Here is a 12,990-nt window from a genome sequence, read left to right on the forward strand (position 1 = left end):
AAAATGTTGAAAATATAAAAAAGGTCAAAAAAATAAGAAAAACTAAAAAGAAAAAAAAAATATTATACATATTGAAAGATATACAGTCAAGTTTTTTTAGTACCACGCCAGTTAGAAAATGAACTTTTGCGTAACAACCTATTTGAAAACGGAGTATCAACTCTTTTGCTTGAAAACCAAAAACAACATAAAATTATAAAAACCAAAAACATATAAATACCCTTATATCTTATCCCTATTTTTACTTCACTTCACTTCACTTTACTTTTGAATTTTATATTCTTTTTATATTTTCTTTATTTTATAAAACAACAAATCCATCAAGCGTTCAATTGAAACCCTTTGGTCTGTGTTCTATTTTAAATACTGAAGTCCCTTGAAGTCAATAATCTTCATTGTAAACCTATTCCTAAACCTCAAGAGTTTAACCTATTCTAACAAGTTTGATCTACTATTAACAAGATCTGGTGGTCACTATCGACAAAACTTACATACTTAAAAACCTAAACCCGCAAACAAGCAATATATTAAAGAAAATTACATTTGGTGGTCACTACGAGGGCTCTAAACCGAAAAACTACTTAAAAACTATCAAGAAATCAACAGACTTAGTCAAAAAAAAAAAATTCAAAATCGAATCAACAATTTCAAAACACTTACTAGCAACAATGACAACAACAGGACCTAACGTGTTGGCTTCACTTAACAATCAAAGCACTATCCAAGGTTATCGACCAAGACTCATCGAATTCTATGGGTACGAAGGAGAAGACTTTCGTCACTTTCAAGAGATATTGGAGTCCTATCTAGCCATTAGCAACACCCAAAATGATGCAAGAAAGCTCATTATACTGAAGTCTCAATTAAGACGCGCTGCCAAAATTTATTTTGAACGTGTAATCCTGAAGGAACAACCTGATATTAACTACGAACAAGCTATGGAAAAGCTTCGAAAACATTATATTACCCCTGAACTTATTCAAAATTACGAACTTGAATTCAACGAAATGTGTCAAGTGTTTTAATCGTAAGATTAAATAAAAAAATTAAACAAAAAAACAATAGCAGCAATATAAAATTAAAATCCTTCTTTATTGCAGATTTCTTTATATTGCAAAAGAGCCCCGTTTAATGGATAAAAAGTTGGCATCTATTTATATTCTTTGTGAGCGTAGATATAAAAGATATAGACTCGGCAACAATGTCGTGCTGAAGAACCAATGATTAAGCTAAAGCTTGTCGATGTTCTAATATATGCATCTGAAGTTGAACAATAGAAATAATAACCAGTCAATTAACTTTGATCTAATTACTTTTGGGGTTGACAATTGATTAGACTCGCTAGGATGACAAATACTGATCTTATTGTTCTAAATTTGGAAAAGTGTGGAATTGTTCAATCATAGTTTAATCTTTGTGTATCGTTATTATTTTAATACAACTGATATCTTATAGAAAATAACTATGTTTACAACATTATCCTCCCCCAGACTTGACAATAGTCAGGTCGGCATTCATGCAGATACTAAATGTTGTTTTCTTATTGGTTAATTTATGTATCTTGATGCTCAGCAAGTTTATGAAGTCAGCGGCCGCTCTGCTACATGAACTTTTTTTTTTTTTTTAGTTTCTATTGTTTCTTATTCTTTTACTTTTTCTAAGGACTGTGCTATCTTGTACCATGTCCTTTCTTTTATGGTTCTTGTTTTCTTCAGTCACATTAGGTCTAGCAGAAGTCTTTTTAGTGTAATCTTTTTCATTAGCTATCATCTTTTGCTTTCGTGCTTGCTCTAATTCCTTCAACTCTTTTCTCTTAAGCCAATATTTATCAATGGGTACTGTGCTGGAGAAGGATGATGCTTTTTCCCACGTATTCTCTCTTTCACCATAACCAGCCCATTTTACAAGGTGTTCTCTTTGTCCTGGACCGCCTCTGTGATCTCTAATATCCTCAACTTCATAGTATGTATCTTCTATAGCTGTTTCGTCAATAGAGACTATCTTGAGTTCTGATGGGACATATTCACGATGTAACAGTTCATTTTGCTCATCTTTTAAGACATAGGAACCACCTTGAGTTTTTCGAACGACAATGTAAGGCCCTTCATAAAGAGGTGACAGCTTACTAGTCCGTCCTGGTAATCTAACCATAACTGCAGTATCCTTCGGAAGATCTATGATCATATTTTTGTCATTGAACCTCTTGCTTGCTTCCTCTATGATCTTCTGTGTTCTTTCACGAATGGCAGGAAACACAATCTGGTACATGCGATCAGTTCTCTCAATTAGCTCTTGTTCTGTAACAGGTCTATTAGGAATCTTATCAGCTATACTCTGATCACCGTAATCCTCAAAGCTATTAAGTCTTCGAGCAAACATCAAGGAAAATGGAGCACTCTTTGAACGGTGTCTTATTTTATAATTCGACGCTAGTTGGACAATTGGTAATACATCATCCCAATCATTGCTGTTAGAATTAACCATTTTTCTTATAGTGTTTAATGTCGTCTTTACAGCGCTCTCGCTCACGCCATTACCTCGACTGTGAAAGGCTGTACTGTATCTGCGATCTATTCCTAGGTGCTTGGATAATGAGTGCATGAGGCTATTCTTAAACTCTCTGCCGTTATCACTTTGAATGATTTTAGGTATGCCATAGTCACCAAAGATTTTTATTAATTCTTTTGCTACAGTGTCACTTTGTTTATTTTTTAGTGGACGCAGTATGATGTACCTGGTACATACATCTATCATCACAAGGACATAGACATTTTCATTTGCCGTAACAGGTAAAGGTCCTAAAAGATCAATTCCAATATGGTCAAATGGTAGATATGCAAGAATATTCTTTAAAGGATGATAACCTTTCTTGCTTATATTGTGTCTCTGGCATTCAATACATGATTTGATTGTCTCAGTAGCATCTTTATAAATATTATTCCAATGAAGTCCTTGTGAATGTAACTGCTCCACAATACTCGTACTACCGAAGTGTCCGAAGGTATGAGCATCTTCAAGTAGACGTGCTCTCTTCTCAGGTGGAGGAGTCATATAGTCAGTTGTGGGATTATTAGCAAACTTTTTATTTTTTATTTTCACAGCTAGCACATTTAGTTTCTTGTCCTGACTATAGATCAAGTTGTGTCTCTTTGCTGTAGAGTTTGTCTGTCTTTTAACTTTTATTTTATTTTGATTTTTATTTTTAATTTCCTTTTTTTCTTTTTTATTTTCTTTTTGCGCAGCATCACCCCCTCCCAGCATGAACTCATTATTCAAGCAAGGTTCATAAAGTCTAGAGAGTAAGTCTGGTAATTGATTGAGAATTCCTTGTATGTGAATTACATCAAAGTTGAAATCTAGTAAAGTTTCTAACCAGCCTATCATCATAGGGTTTGCTTGTTCTTGGGTATGTAAATACATTAAAGCCTTATGGTCAGTACGTAATTCAAATTTATTTCCCCATAAAAACTCACGATATTTTCCTAGTGCAAACACTACCGCGTACAGTTCACGTTTAGTTGTATTCCACTTACGTTGAGAGGGTGACAAAGATTTGGATGCAAATGCAATGTGTAAAGTTCTATTCAGCTCATCTCTTTGGGTCAATACTGCACCAACACCATATTGTGAGGCATCAGTAGCCACGTAGAATTTCTTTGACAAGTCTGGAGTGTGCAACAGTGTCTTTGACTTTAGAATCTCTTTTAAAGCAATGAATGCATCAGTGTGTTCTTGGGTCCAGTTGTTTTGTACATCAGGATCATTACGAAGTCTGTCGATAGGTGCAGCTACACGAGAGATTAAAGGTATAAAGTCTCTCATATATGATACAATACCCATTAATCGCATCACTTCTTTTTTATTGCGTGGTATAGGCCAACTATCGATGTTTGTTAGGCGGCGTGGATCTACTTTGATGATACCACCACTCTCAACTACAAATCCTAAAAGATAAATTGATCGTTGATACCAACTGCACTTCTTTACATTGATTTTTAGGTTGACGGAAGTTAATCGTTCAATCACCTTTTTTACGTTTGAAGCATGATTATCAGCTGTTCCTTTGATTACACAGTCATCAACATAGGTTTCAATGAAATCCATATCCGCGAAGAGTATTTTCATCACTTTACAGAATATTGCAGTAACTGTCTTTAGACCGAAACAACATCCTTGAAAGGTATATGTTCGATTCTTAAATTGGAAGGAGAGTTTGTGTTGATCTTTAGGGGCTACAAGGAAACTATTGTATGCGTTTTTCAAGTCAATCTTAGTGAACACTTCACCACCAGCTAAGTTGTCAAATATGCTTCTTATTTTTGGAACAGGATAAACGACATCAGGGATTGGTTTGTTGATACCACGAACATCTAAACATACTCTGTGGCTCGTTATCTCATTGTTCTCATCTTTCTTTGGTACCATTAATAAAGGACTATTAAAGGATGTGTTAGCGCGGTTCTCTTTAATGATACCTGCTTTTAACCATTCATTTATTTGCTCTTCTAATTCAGGCATTTGTCGGTGAGCAATCGGATATTGTCTCTTAAAGGACTTTGCTCCCTTTTCCATTGGTAATTCTACTACAGATTCTGGTACTGTGCAGAAAGATCCAGCAGGAATATTTTGATTGTCATCAATTGCATTCTGGATATAAGCTATGAATTGCTTTTGTTGATCTTCGGTACCATAGGGTGAGTTGTTAGGTTCAATCTCATTATTGGCATCAAAATTCATATTAAGAAATTGTGCGTCTTCCTTTAATCTATTTGAATAATCATCTTCATTACCTGGGTACTTGTATGCTACTCCAGTAAGACCGATATTCATCTTTCCAAGAACATCAGTTCCAAGCAAGACATCAAATTCTTGTGTCATTGTCTCATTAAAATTTACAACTTCAAAAGAATGTTTAAAAGAGATGTTATTCATATAAGTTAAAGTGAGAGGATCGGTTTGTCCAATTCGTTTACAATTATTATCTGAAGACAAAAAATTTAAAGAACCATTTACAGAATTCACTTTGTCAATATTCAATTTATTATTCAAACAAATTTTTGATATGCAAGTGATATCACTGCCAGTGTCAATCTTGCCAATTAATTTCTTGCCCTCTATTAATATAGGAGTCAAAAGTTTAAAAGGATTAGTATCTTCATCTTCAGTTATTTTATTTCATAATGCCTTACAGTCATATGCATGATTTTCAGCTTCTGTCATATCATGATCATCGTCATTTTCATCATTTGTAGTACGAACAATGGCATAGATTGACTTGTCCGAATCTCTTGGTTTCTTTGGGTCGACATGAAGTTTTCTTTTAAAGTCTGCATATTCTTGGCATTGATGGCCATGGGACCAACTTCTACCACAATAGCGGCAGGGTTTACTAGTGCTTGCCTTTTGAGGAAAATTTTTGTTGCCATAATATTTATTTTTTACGGTCGACGCAGCATCATTTTTTTTGTTCGTTTTACTAAAGCAATCATCTTCATTGTGATTTGCATTTGAACCACCATGTCTTGAGCAAAAGAAAGCACCAGACGAACCATGACCTTTGTTTCTTTTTGGAATACTAAAAGGACCAGCATTTGTGTGAATTCTTTTACTACCACTGGCGATATTGGCGTAGGATGAGCTGGTGTATGTCCTTGGATCATCACCTAATAAATTTCTTGCTATTTCAGCAGCTCTCTCTACAGTCCATGGTACGTTCTTATTTTCTTTTAGAACAAAAGCTGTCTTACACTTCTCTAGAACAGGTTCAGAGAATGATGCTTTAAATCTAGCAGCCACCATTGGATCATTTTTATTCGCCCCAGCCTCAATACAAGTGCTTAAAAAACGGGTCATATACGAAGAGATAGATTCATGTTTATTCATGGTCATTGTAAATAGACGATGCATCGCATCTGTTCTAGCATTGTCAGTCAGGAATTTGTTCGTAAAGACAATTCTAGCTGAGGTCCATGTATCACACCTTTTCAGATCCTTTTCGACCCAGTCATCGTGGTCAAAAGCCAACGAAACAGGGAGATACCGGCGCCAAACCTCCTGTATGTCCAAAGCAGCAGAATAAATCACCTTTTCAAAGGACCGCAAAAAGTGTTCGACAGATTCATAACATTTCTCACCAGGAAATGGGATATCAGGCCAAGAGGTAAGCTGGAATTTTGGAATGTCATTTTGTGTCAACCGCAAACCAATTTCCTTCTTGACAGGAGTAGACGTAAGGGGAACCAGTTTCCCAGAGAGAGCAAGCAACTGTGCACCATATTTTCTCATTTTGTTGAAAGCCAAGTCTGCTTGTTCTTCTTCACCAGCCATTATATGTTTTTGATACAGTCGGGCAGATTCTTCCTTTTTTTATACCTTAGGAGCTTTGAAACTTCAGCATCAATGTCATCATGATCAGAGGTAATTTCATGCGCATTGGCATTTATTTTTGGGATTACTTCAGAGCCATCACCAGAAAGAGAAGGGTCTTGACTAGCTTGTTCGATCTCCATATCAGATGGATCTTGTTCCATGGGTCGATTGTCTTGTTTAGGGCTTTCCATAGCAGTTTACCAGGGTAAGAACCAGAAGGATGATTAATTTTAAAAAATGTTTTAATCGTAAGATTAAATAAAAAAATTAAACAAAAAAACAATAGCAGCAATATAAAATTAAAATCCTTCTTTATTGCAGATTTCTTTATATTGCAAAAGAGCCCCGTTTAATGGATAAAAAGTTGGCATCTATTTATATTCTTTGTGAGCGTAGATATAAAAGATATAGACTCGGCAACAATGTCGTGCTGAAGAACCAATGATTAAGCTAAAGCTTGTCGATGTTCTAATATATGCATCTGAAGTTGAACAATAGAAATAATAACCAGTCAATTAACTTTGATCTAATTACTTTTGGGGTTGACAATTGATTAGACTCGCTAGGATGACAAATACTGATCTTATTGTTCTAAATTTGGAAAAGTGTGGAATTGTTCAATCATAGTTTAATCTTTGTGTATCGTTATTATTTTAATACAACTGATATCTTATAGAAAATAACTATGTTTACAACAAAGAGAATATAAAAGTGATACGATGAAGTTAATTTGACTTCAAAGGACTTGACTTGCTTGAGTTATAAAATAAAAATAAAGAGTTTTGATAAAGAGGAACTCGATGTATATTTGAATAAAAGATATTTTTTTAAAAGTGAAGTTCAGTCAAATTATAAGAGGGGATATTTATATGATTATTATATTTTTTTTTTGTTTATCTTTAGGGACTGAGGTCCCTCCTTCGACTGAGGTCCCTCCTTCGACTGAGTCCCTCCTAGGACTGAGTCCTTTCTTCAGCAAAAGTTACACCAACTGCGTCACAGATCCCCCCACCAAGAGAAGAACCGACCTCGGTTTGAGACATCAACTGACCCCATTGATCGTGATTTTTCATTTTGGTGACAAGAGTACGGTAGACGGTGCAATTTGGAAGAATAGTCTTGAGTTGATTATACTTTGCTGTTTCATATAAATAAATGTCACGCTGGTTGTTTCCAGGTCTTTTGAATTTCAAGTGTGCCCATTCAGTTACATTTTGTGCAAAGCTTTTAGCCACAATTTCTTTTTGACGATTAATCATTGCTTGCTGTTCCAATAATGAACGATACTGTTCATAATACTCGGACATACATAATTCATAGAACCATGAATCGTCGGTAATGCTCTGGTTGTTTTGAATCAAAGGCTCATCCAAGATAACTTCATTGTTCTCTTGTTCATTTTCTTCATCATCATTCATGCTTGCTTCTTGCTGTTCCATGATTTCAGATTCAATTCGAGCCATAGTATTTGTGATAAACTCGTACTTGCTTACTATTTGTCCATCGACTTGGTAGTTATAATTTTTGTATTGGTTCTCGTAAAAGATCAAGAAATTGTCTAAAGCTTGGCAGGCAGCCTCGATTCCTTGTTCAATGTATTGCTTCTTGACATAGTTCTCAACAGTGTCCAAGTAGACGGGTCCTTGAGTATTGGCAGCAGAGTTTTCTTGTACTTCTTGCATGTTGCTCATTGTTTTAAAATATTTGATATAAATTTTTTTTTTGATTTTCTTTGAGGTATATATATGCTTTTGTGTGTGACTTTAATGAAGAAGTTCTTGCGTTTCAGTATCCATTTGGTGTACAAGAATTCGCTCATTCTCCATGATCCATTGTGTCTTGGGAAGCAAATATGCTTTCAATCGATTTCCATGTACTCTTCTTAATTTAGTATCCTGGATGTCTGCACTCTTGATGTGTTACGTGCCTTTTCCCAAAATATGTTGTATGATGAATGGACCTTCCCATTTATCTTGCAGTTTTCCTGACCAGGAGGTGGACATATAGTCTTTGAATACTAATACTAATTCACCTATCTTGAATGGAGGTTTCAACTCCTTACTCTGATCCAATAATTTTTTCTCTATAGCTTTCTTTTGGGCAATTTGAGTTTGCTTGATGGCTTGAGTAGCTTGTTCACGGATTCGATTCAAGTTATGTATTTGATGTGTTGTCCTATGCCACAGCTTTGCTTCAAATTTAGGAGAATTTTTCTCATACAAGTGATGATCTAGGTCAAAAGGTGTTCTGGGTTCATAGCCATAAACTAAGAAAAAAGGGGAATGCTTGGTTGTAGCTTGCTTGATTGATCTATAGGCAAACAATGTCGCAGGTAAATAAGCATCCCAGTCTAACTTTTCTTCATAGGAACGCCTCTGTAGTATTTGTCCAAGTGTTCGGTTGAACCGTTCTATCAGGCCATTGCTTTGTGGGTTGTAGGGTGTTGTAGTTTTGTGTATTATGTTGTAATTTCTACACACCTGTCGGATGAGTTCACTTAAAAAGGGTTTACCATTATCTGACACCATGATTGTTGGGCATCCATGTCTGCAAATGATGTCTTCATAAACAAACAATGCTATTTCTGATGCATTTTGAAATCGTAAGGGTCTCGCCTCTACGTATTTTGTAAGATAATCTATAGCTGCAATAATATATCTATGTCCTGATCTCGATGTTTGTACATGTTTCACATCTAAGGCAACTCGATCAAATGGTTTTGCTGAAACTGCTACGGGATATAATTCTTCTTTCAACATTTTCTTCCCATGCATTTGGCATCTGTAACATTTCTTGACATATTCCATGATATCGTGTGACATATTATCCCAGTAGTAACGAGATGATATTTTGTGTAGAGTATTATTGTAAGCCAGATGACCTCCTAATGGATGTTGGTGGTATGCGTACATGATTTCTTCTGCTTCCTTTTTGTTTAATACTTTTCTGATAATCCCGTTGTCTGTATTGTATCTATACAAGATGTCTCGATAAATTGTAAACTTATTTGCTTCTTTCTTGAGGTATTTCTTCATTCTAGAAGTTGCGTCTTCAGCTATTTTCATTGTTTGTAGATATTGTGTCAACTGATCGATTTTGTATTGTTCCATTTTGCTTATTGTTTGAAGTTGGTATGTTATGTCGGGATTTTTATTTTTTTCTTTTGTACTGTTTTTATAAGGTTTTATGGATTTTGTTTCAACTACCCCTCCCTTCCTCCATGTAGTTTTGGTAAAATATATATATATAGATTGATATTGTTATTTATATGTCTTCATTGTTGTGTATCTTTAATATCCGAGCCTTGATAAAAAGTCTGCGCTCTCGTTTACTCTTCCAGGTCGATATTTTATTTCGAAATCGTATTCAGCAAGTGTTGTGATCCATCGTGCTATAATTCCGGTAGGATTTGGTGATTTGAGTAATCCGTGTAATGCTGAATGATCTGTGATAATCGTGAATCTTTTTCCCAACAGATAAGGACGAAACATTTTTACTGCCCATATGACTGCCAAACATTCTAGCTTTGTCGGTGCGTAATTTATTTCACTGGACCTTAGTCCCCTACTCGCGAATATGACTGGATGCTCGTGACCATTTTCATCTAATTGTGTAAGAATACACCCAAGTCCTGCTTTTGAAGCGTCTGTGACCAAAATAAAGGGTTTATTGAAATCGGGTCTAGTCAAGACAGGAGCGGTTGTAAGCAGTTTCTTCAAGGTTTCAAAGGAATCAGTGGTCTTTTCTGTCCATGGAACTTGTTTAGTAGTTTTTGTTTGATCATGTAAAGGTCTTGCTATAGCGGCAAAATTCTTTATAAATCGTCTATAATAAGAAGCCAAGCCTAAAAATCCTCTGACTTGTTTGAGTGTCTTTGGTTGTGGATATTCGATGATTTTCTTGATTTTTTCTGGGTCTGTTTGTACACCATCTTTTGTTACGATATATCCAAGGAATTTGAGATGATCTTTGAAGAAAAAACATTTTTCAGGATTTAGTTTGAGATTTGCAATTTGTATACATTGAAAAACTTGTTCCAAGTGGTGTAAATGGTCTTGTTGGTTAAATGAATATACAATTAAGTCGTCTATATATGCTACCAGGCACTTATTAATGAGTGGCCGAAAACATAAATCAATAAGTCGTTGGAATGTGGCAGGAGAGTTTACAAGTCCCATTGGTAATGTATTGTAATGGTATATTCCAAACTTTGTTGTGAAGGCAGTTAATTCTTTACTATCTTCTTCCATCGGTACTTGATGAAAACCAGCTCGCATATCTAATGCTGAGAAAACTTTAGCTTTTCCTAACGTGTCTAGCAAGTCATCAATTCGTGGTAATGGGTATGCATCTTTTTTTGTAACTGCGTTAAGCTTTCGGTAGTCTATTACCATCCTGTATTCTCCATTTTTCTTTTTAACTAAGATGACTGGCGCAGCCCACGGACTATTTGAAGGGGATATTACACCTAGTTTTGTGTATTTTTCTAGTTCTTTTTGCAAGTGTTCTGCTTCTAAAGGGCTAATCCGATACGGTCGGTGACTGATAGGCAATGTGCCTTCTTGTACAGTTATTTTGTGTCGTAGCAACTTTGTATAGCCGATACTATTATTATCCCAATCGAAAATTTCTTCGTATTTATTTAAGAGCCTTTTTAACATTCTTGCAATTTTTCTATCCATTTCCCCAATTTCAAGCTTACTGTACTTTTCTGCTTCTAAAGTTTCTTTATCTTCATCTGAGGTTTCTTTGTCCATTGCTTCGGTCATTTCCATAGTACAGAGATGAATATTCTTTTCAACATCATATGCTTGTATAATCGTATCTTCTTTAAGGTTGAGTTTTTCCAAGATTCCAATTTCTTCGCCTGGATCCAAAATTATATTATCATTAGAGCGATTATGTATTCGAATTTCCAAACTCTTTTTGTTGGTAATAAAGTTGTGACAAGGGTCAAGGATACCGGTTTTTTGTAGAATTTTGGTGCTGGTTATTTCAAAACTATACATTAATCCCCTAAGTTCATCTTTAGGTTTCTTGATTATGATAGTCTTTGATGAGTTTGCCGGGATAGTTAATCCATCTGATGAGGCTTCCAGAATGCATTGATTTTTAAGATTTTTTATCTGTATGTCTTTCTTATAGTCATTTTCAAGCAGTAATAGTGAATGCTCTTCATCCTCAACTTCTTCTTCTTCAGTAGATTCTTCATCAGTGCTTTCTTCTGATTCCTCTTCAACTTCATCATCTTCTGAATCTGCTTTATCGTTTTCAAAGTGCACTTTTTTCGTTTCTTTCGAATTGGTTGAACTGATTGGATGCTGGTAACTTTGGATATAACTGGAAATTTTTGGTAGAGGTGTATTCTTACGCAAAAAGAATATTTCTATTTCTGCCTTTTTGTTTTTATAGGACACTTTCAGGGTTGAACTATTGAAGTCAATTTTGGCCTTTGCTCTGTTTAACCAGTTGTTTCCGATAATTAAATGAGTTGGGCAAGCTGGCAATACTTCAACTGTACACGGAATAATTAAATCCTCTTGTACTTCGATAGGTACATCATATATTACTCCTAGAGCAGGCTGTTTAGAACCGTTTCCCAAGGTAAATACGCTTTCTGAGGCAGCATCTATTTCTAATCCTAAAGCATCTGCCAGGGATTTTGACATACACGTCTTGGCAGCACCACAGTCAACAAGTACTTTCACCGTTTTGTCTCCGATATTGATTTTTGAATATACGGCAGTGGTATGGATGTCATCCTCTTCTATTACCGCCATAGTTTCCTTTGATGTTTCTGTTACAGGTATTCTTTTGGGTCTACATGCACTTGCTAATTTCCTTCTAAGTGTGGGAGCAGCTACCATCAAATCTCCTACAGATATGTCTGCTTTTTGATTCATAACATCTGATACAATATCATATCTGATAGGTGGGGCCTTCGTTTTTCTTTTTATTGGCTTTGGCTTGATTTCAATAGGGAGATCAGAGTCTACTTCCATACTTCCTGTAGCCTGTATAGGTTGTTTGGGCATGTTGCTTGTTTCCTTGACTTGATTACGTTTGTTTACACGCCTAGTTACTGAAGCACTATTTGGTTGTTTCCATTTTTCTCTGGTTGTCGGTTTAGAATAAGGTTTAGAGCTTAGGACTTCAGGCGGGTGTTCAGGTCTTATAGCAGCATAAAGATCTTGGGCTTGATATGTGTTATCGTATTCATTTTGGGTAAGTATGACATTGAGATTATGTTGTTGGTTTTGTTGTTTAATGGGTTTGTTGTTATGTTGGGTGTTCGATTGACCATTCTTTTGATTATCAAAAGCAACCGACCCATTTAGTTTTTTGATTGCTGATTTTGATAGCGGGGCTGAGAGGTGCCTTGCTGGGGTTGATTATTATGATTATTAGTTGGCTGATTTGGATTACGATTATGATTGTCATATTCATATCTTCCATAACTATGATCATAATTATTCCTGTATCTGTTATCGCTTCGGTAGTTATAACTGTTATTTCCATTTCGGTTATATTCATTGTTGTGAAAATTGTTATAGTTGTCATATCTAGGACGTCGATTATAATTTCTGGTAGGTTGAGATGAATGTTGATGTAGATTCAATT

General features: G+C 35.4%; 5 protein-coding genes across 5 annotated transcripts; 1 reads left to right on the forward strand and 4 right to left on the reverse strand.

Annotated features, from left to right (window-relative positions):
- Nucleotides 1-668: 668 nt before the first annotated feature.
- RO3G_02832 (uncharacterized protein) lies at nucleotides 669-1,025 on the forward strand (the record flags this gene model as incomplete). The annotated part of the gene is made up of 1 exon (XM_067657423.1): nucleotides 669-1,025. One exon carries the CDS (start codon nucleotides 669-671, stop codon nucleotides 1,023-1,025), a length of 357 nt encoding a protein of 118 aa, XP_067513524.1.
- A 598-nt stretch (nucleotides 1,026-1,623) lies between these two features.
- On the reverse strand, nucleotides 1,624-4,830 carry RO3G_02833 (uncharacterized protein; the record flags this gene model as incomplete). Its single annotated transcript, XM_067657424.1, has 1 exon — nucleotides 1,624-4,830. One exon carries the CDS (start codon nucleotides 4,828-4,830, stop codon nucleotides 1,624-1,626), a length of 3,207 nt encoding a protein of 1,068 aa, XP_067513525.1.
- A 345-nt stretch (nucleotides 4,831-5,175) lies between these two features.
- Nucleotides 5,176-6,327, reverse strand: RO3G_02834 (uncharacterized protein; the record flags this gene model as incomplete). Its single annotated transcript, XM_067657425.1, has 1 exon — nucleotides 5,176-6,327. The coding sequence occupies one exon, from the start codon at nucleotides 6,325-6,327 to the stop codon at nucleotides 5,176-5,178; it is 1,152 nt and encodes a 383-aa protein (XP_067513526.1).
- A 995-nt stretch (nucleotides 6,328-7,322) lies between these two features.
- RO3G_02835 (uncharacterized protein) lies at nucleotides 7,323-8,051 on the reverse strand (the record flags this gene model as incomplete). Its single annotated transcript, XM_067657426.1, has 1 exon — nucleotides 7,323-8,051. One exon carries the CDS (start codon nucleotides 8,049-8,051, stop codon nucleotides 7,323-7,325), a length of 729 nt encoding a protein of 242 aa, XP_067513527.1.
- A 2,831-nt stretch (nucleotides 8,052-10,882) lies between these two features.
- RO3G_02836 (uncharacterized protein) lies at nucleotides 10,883-12,404 on the reverse strand (the record flags this gene model as incomplete). The annotated part of the gene is made up of 2 exons (XM_067657427.1): nucleotides 10,883-10,911; nucleotides 11,072-12,404. The coding sequence occupies 2 exons, from the start codon at nucleotides 12,402-12,404 to the stop codon at nucleotides 10,883-10,885; spliced, it is 1,362 nt and encodes a 453-aa protein (XP_067513528.1).
- Nucleotides 12,405-12,990: the final 586 nt, after the last annotated feature.

This window comes from Rhizopus delemar, genomic scaffold, assembly GCF_000149305.1.
Source record: "Rhizopus delemar RA 99-880 supercont3.2 genomic scaffold, whole genome shotgun sequence".
NCBI classification, from domain to species: Eukaryota; Fungi; Mucoromycota; class Mucoromycetes; order Mucorales; family Rhizopodaceae; genus Rhizopus; species Rhizopus delemar.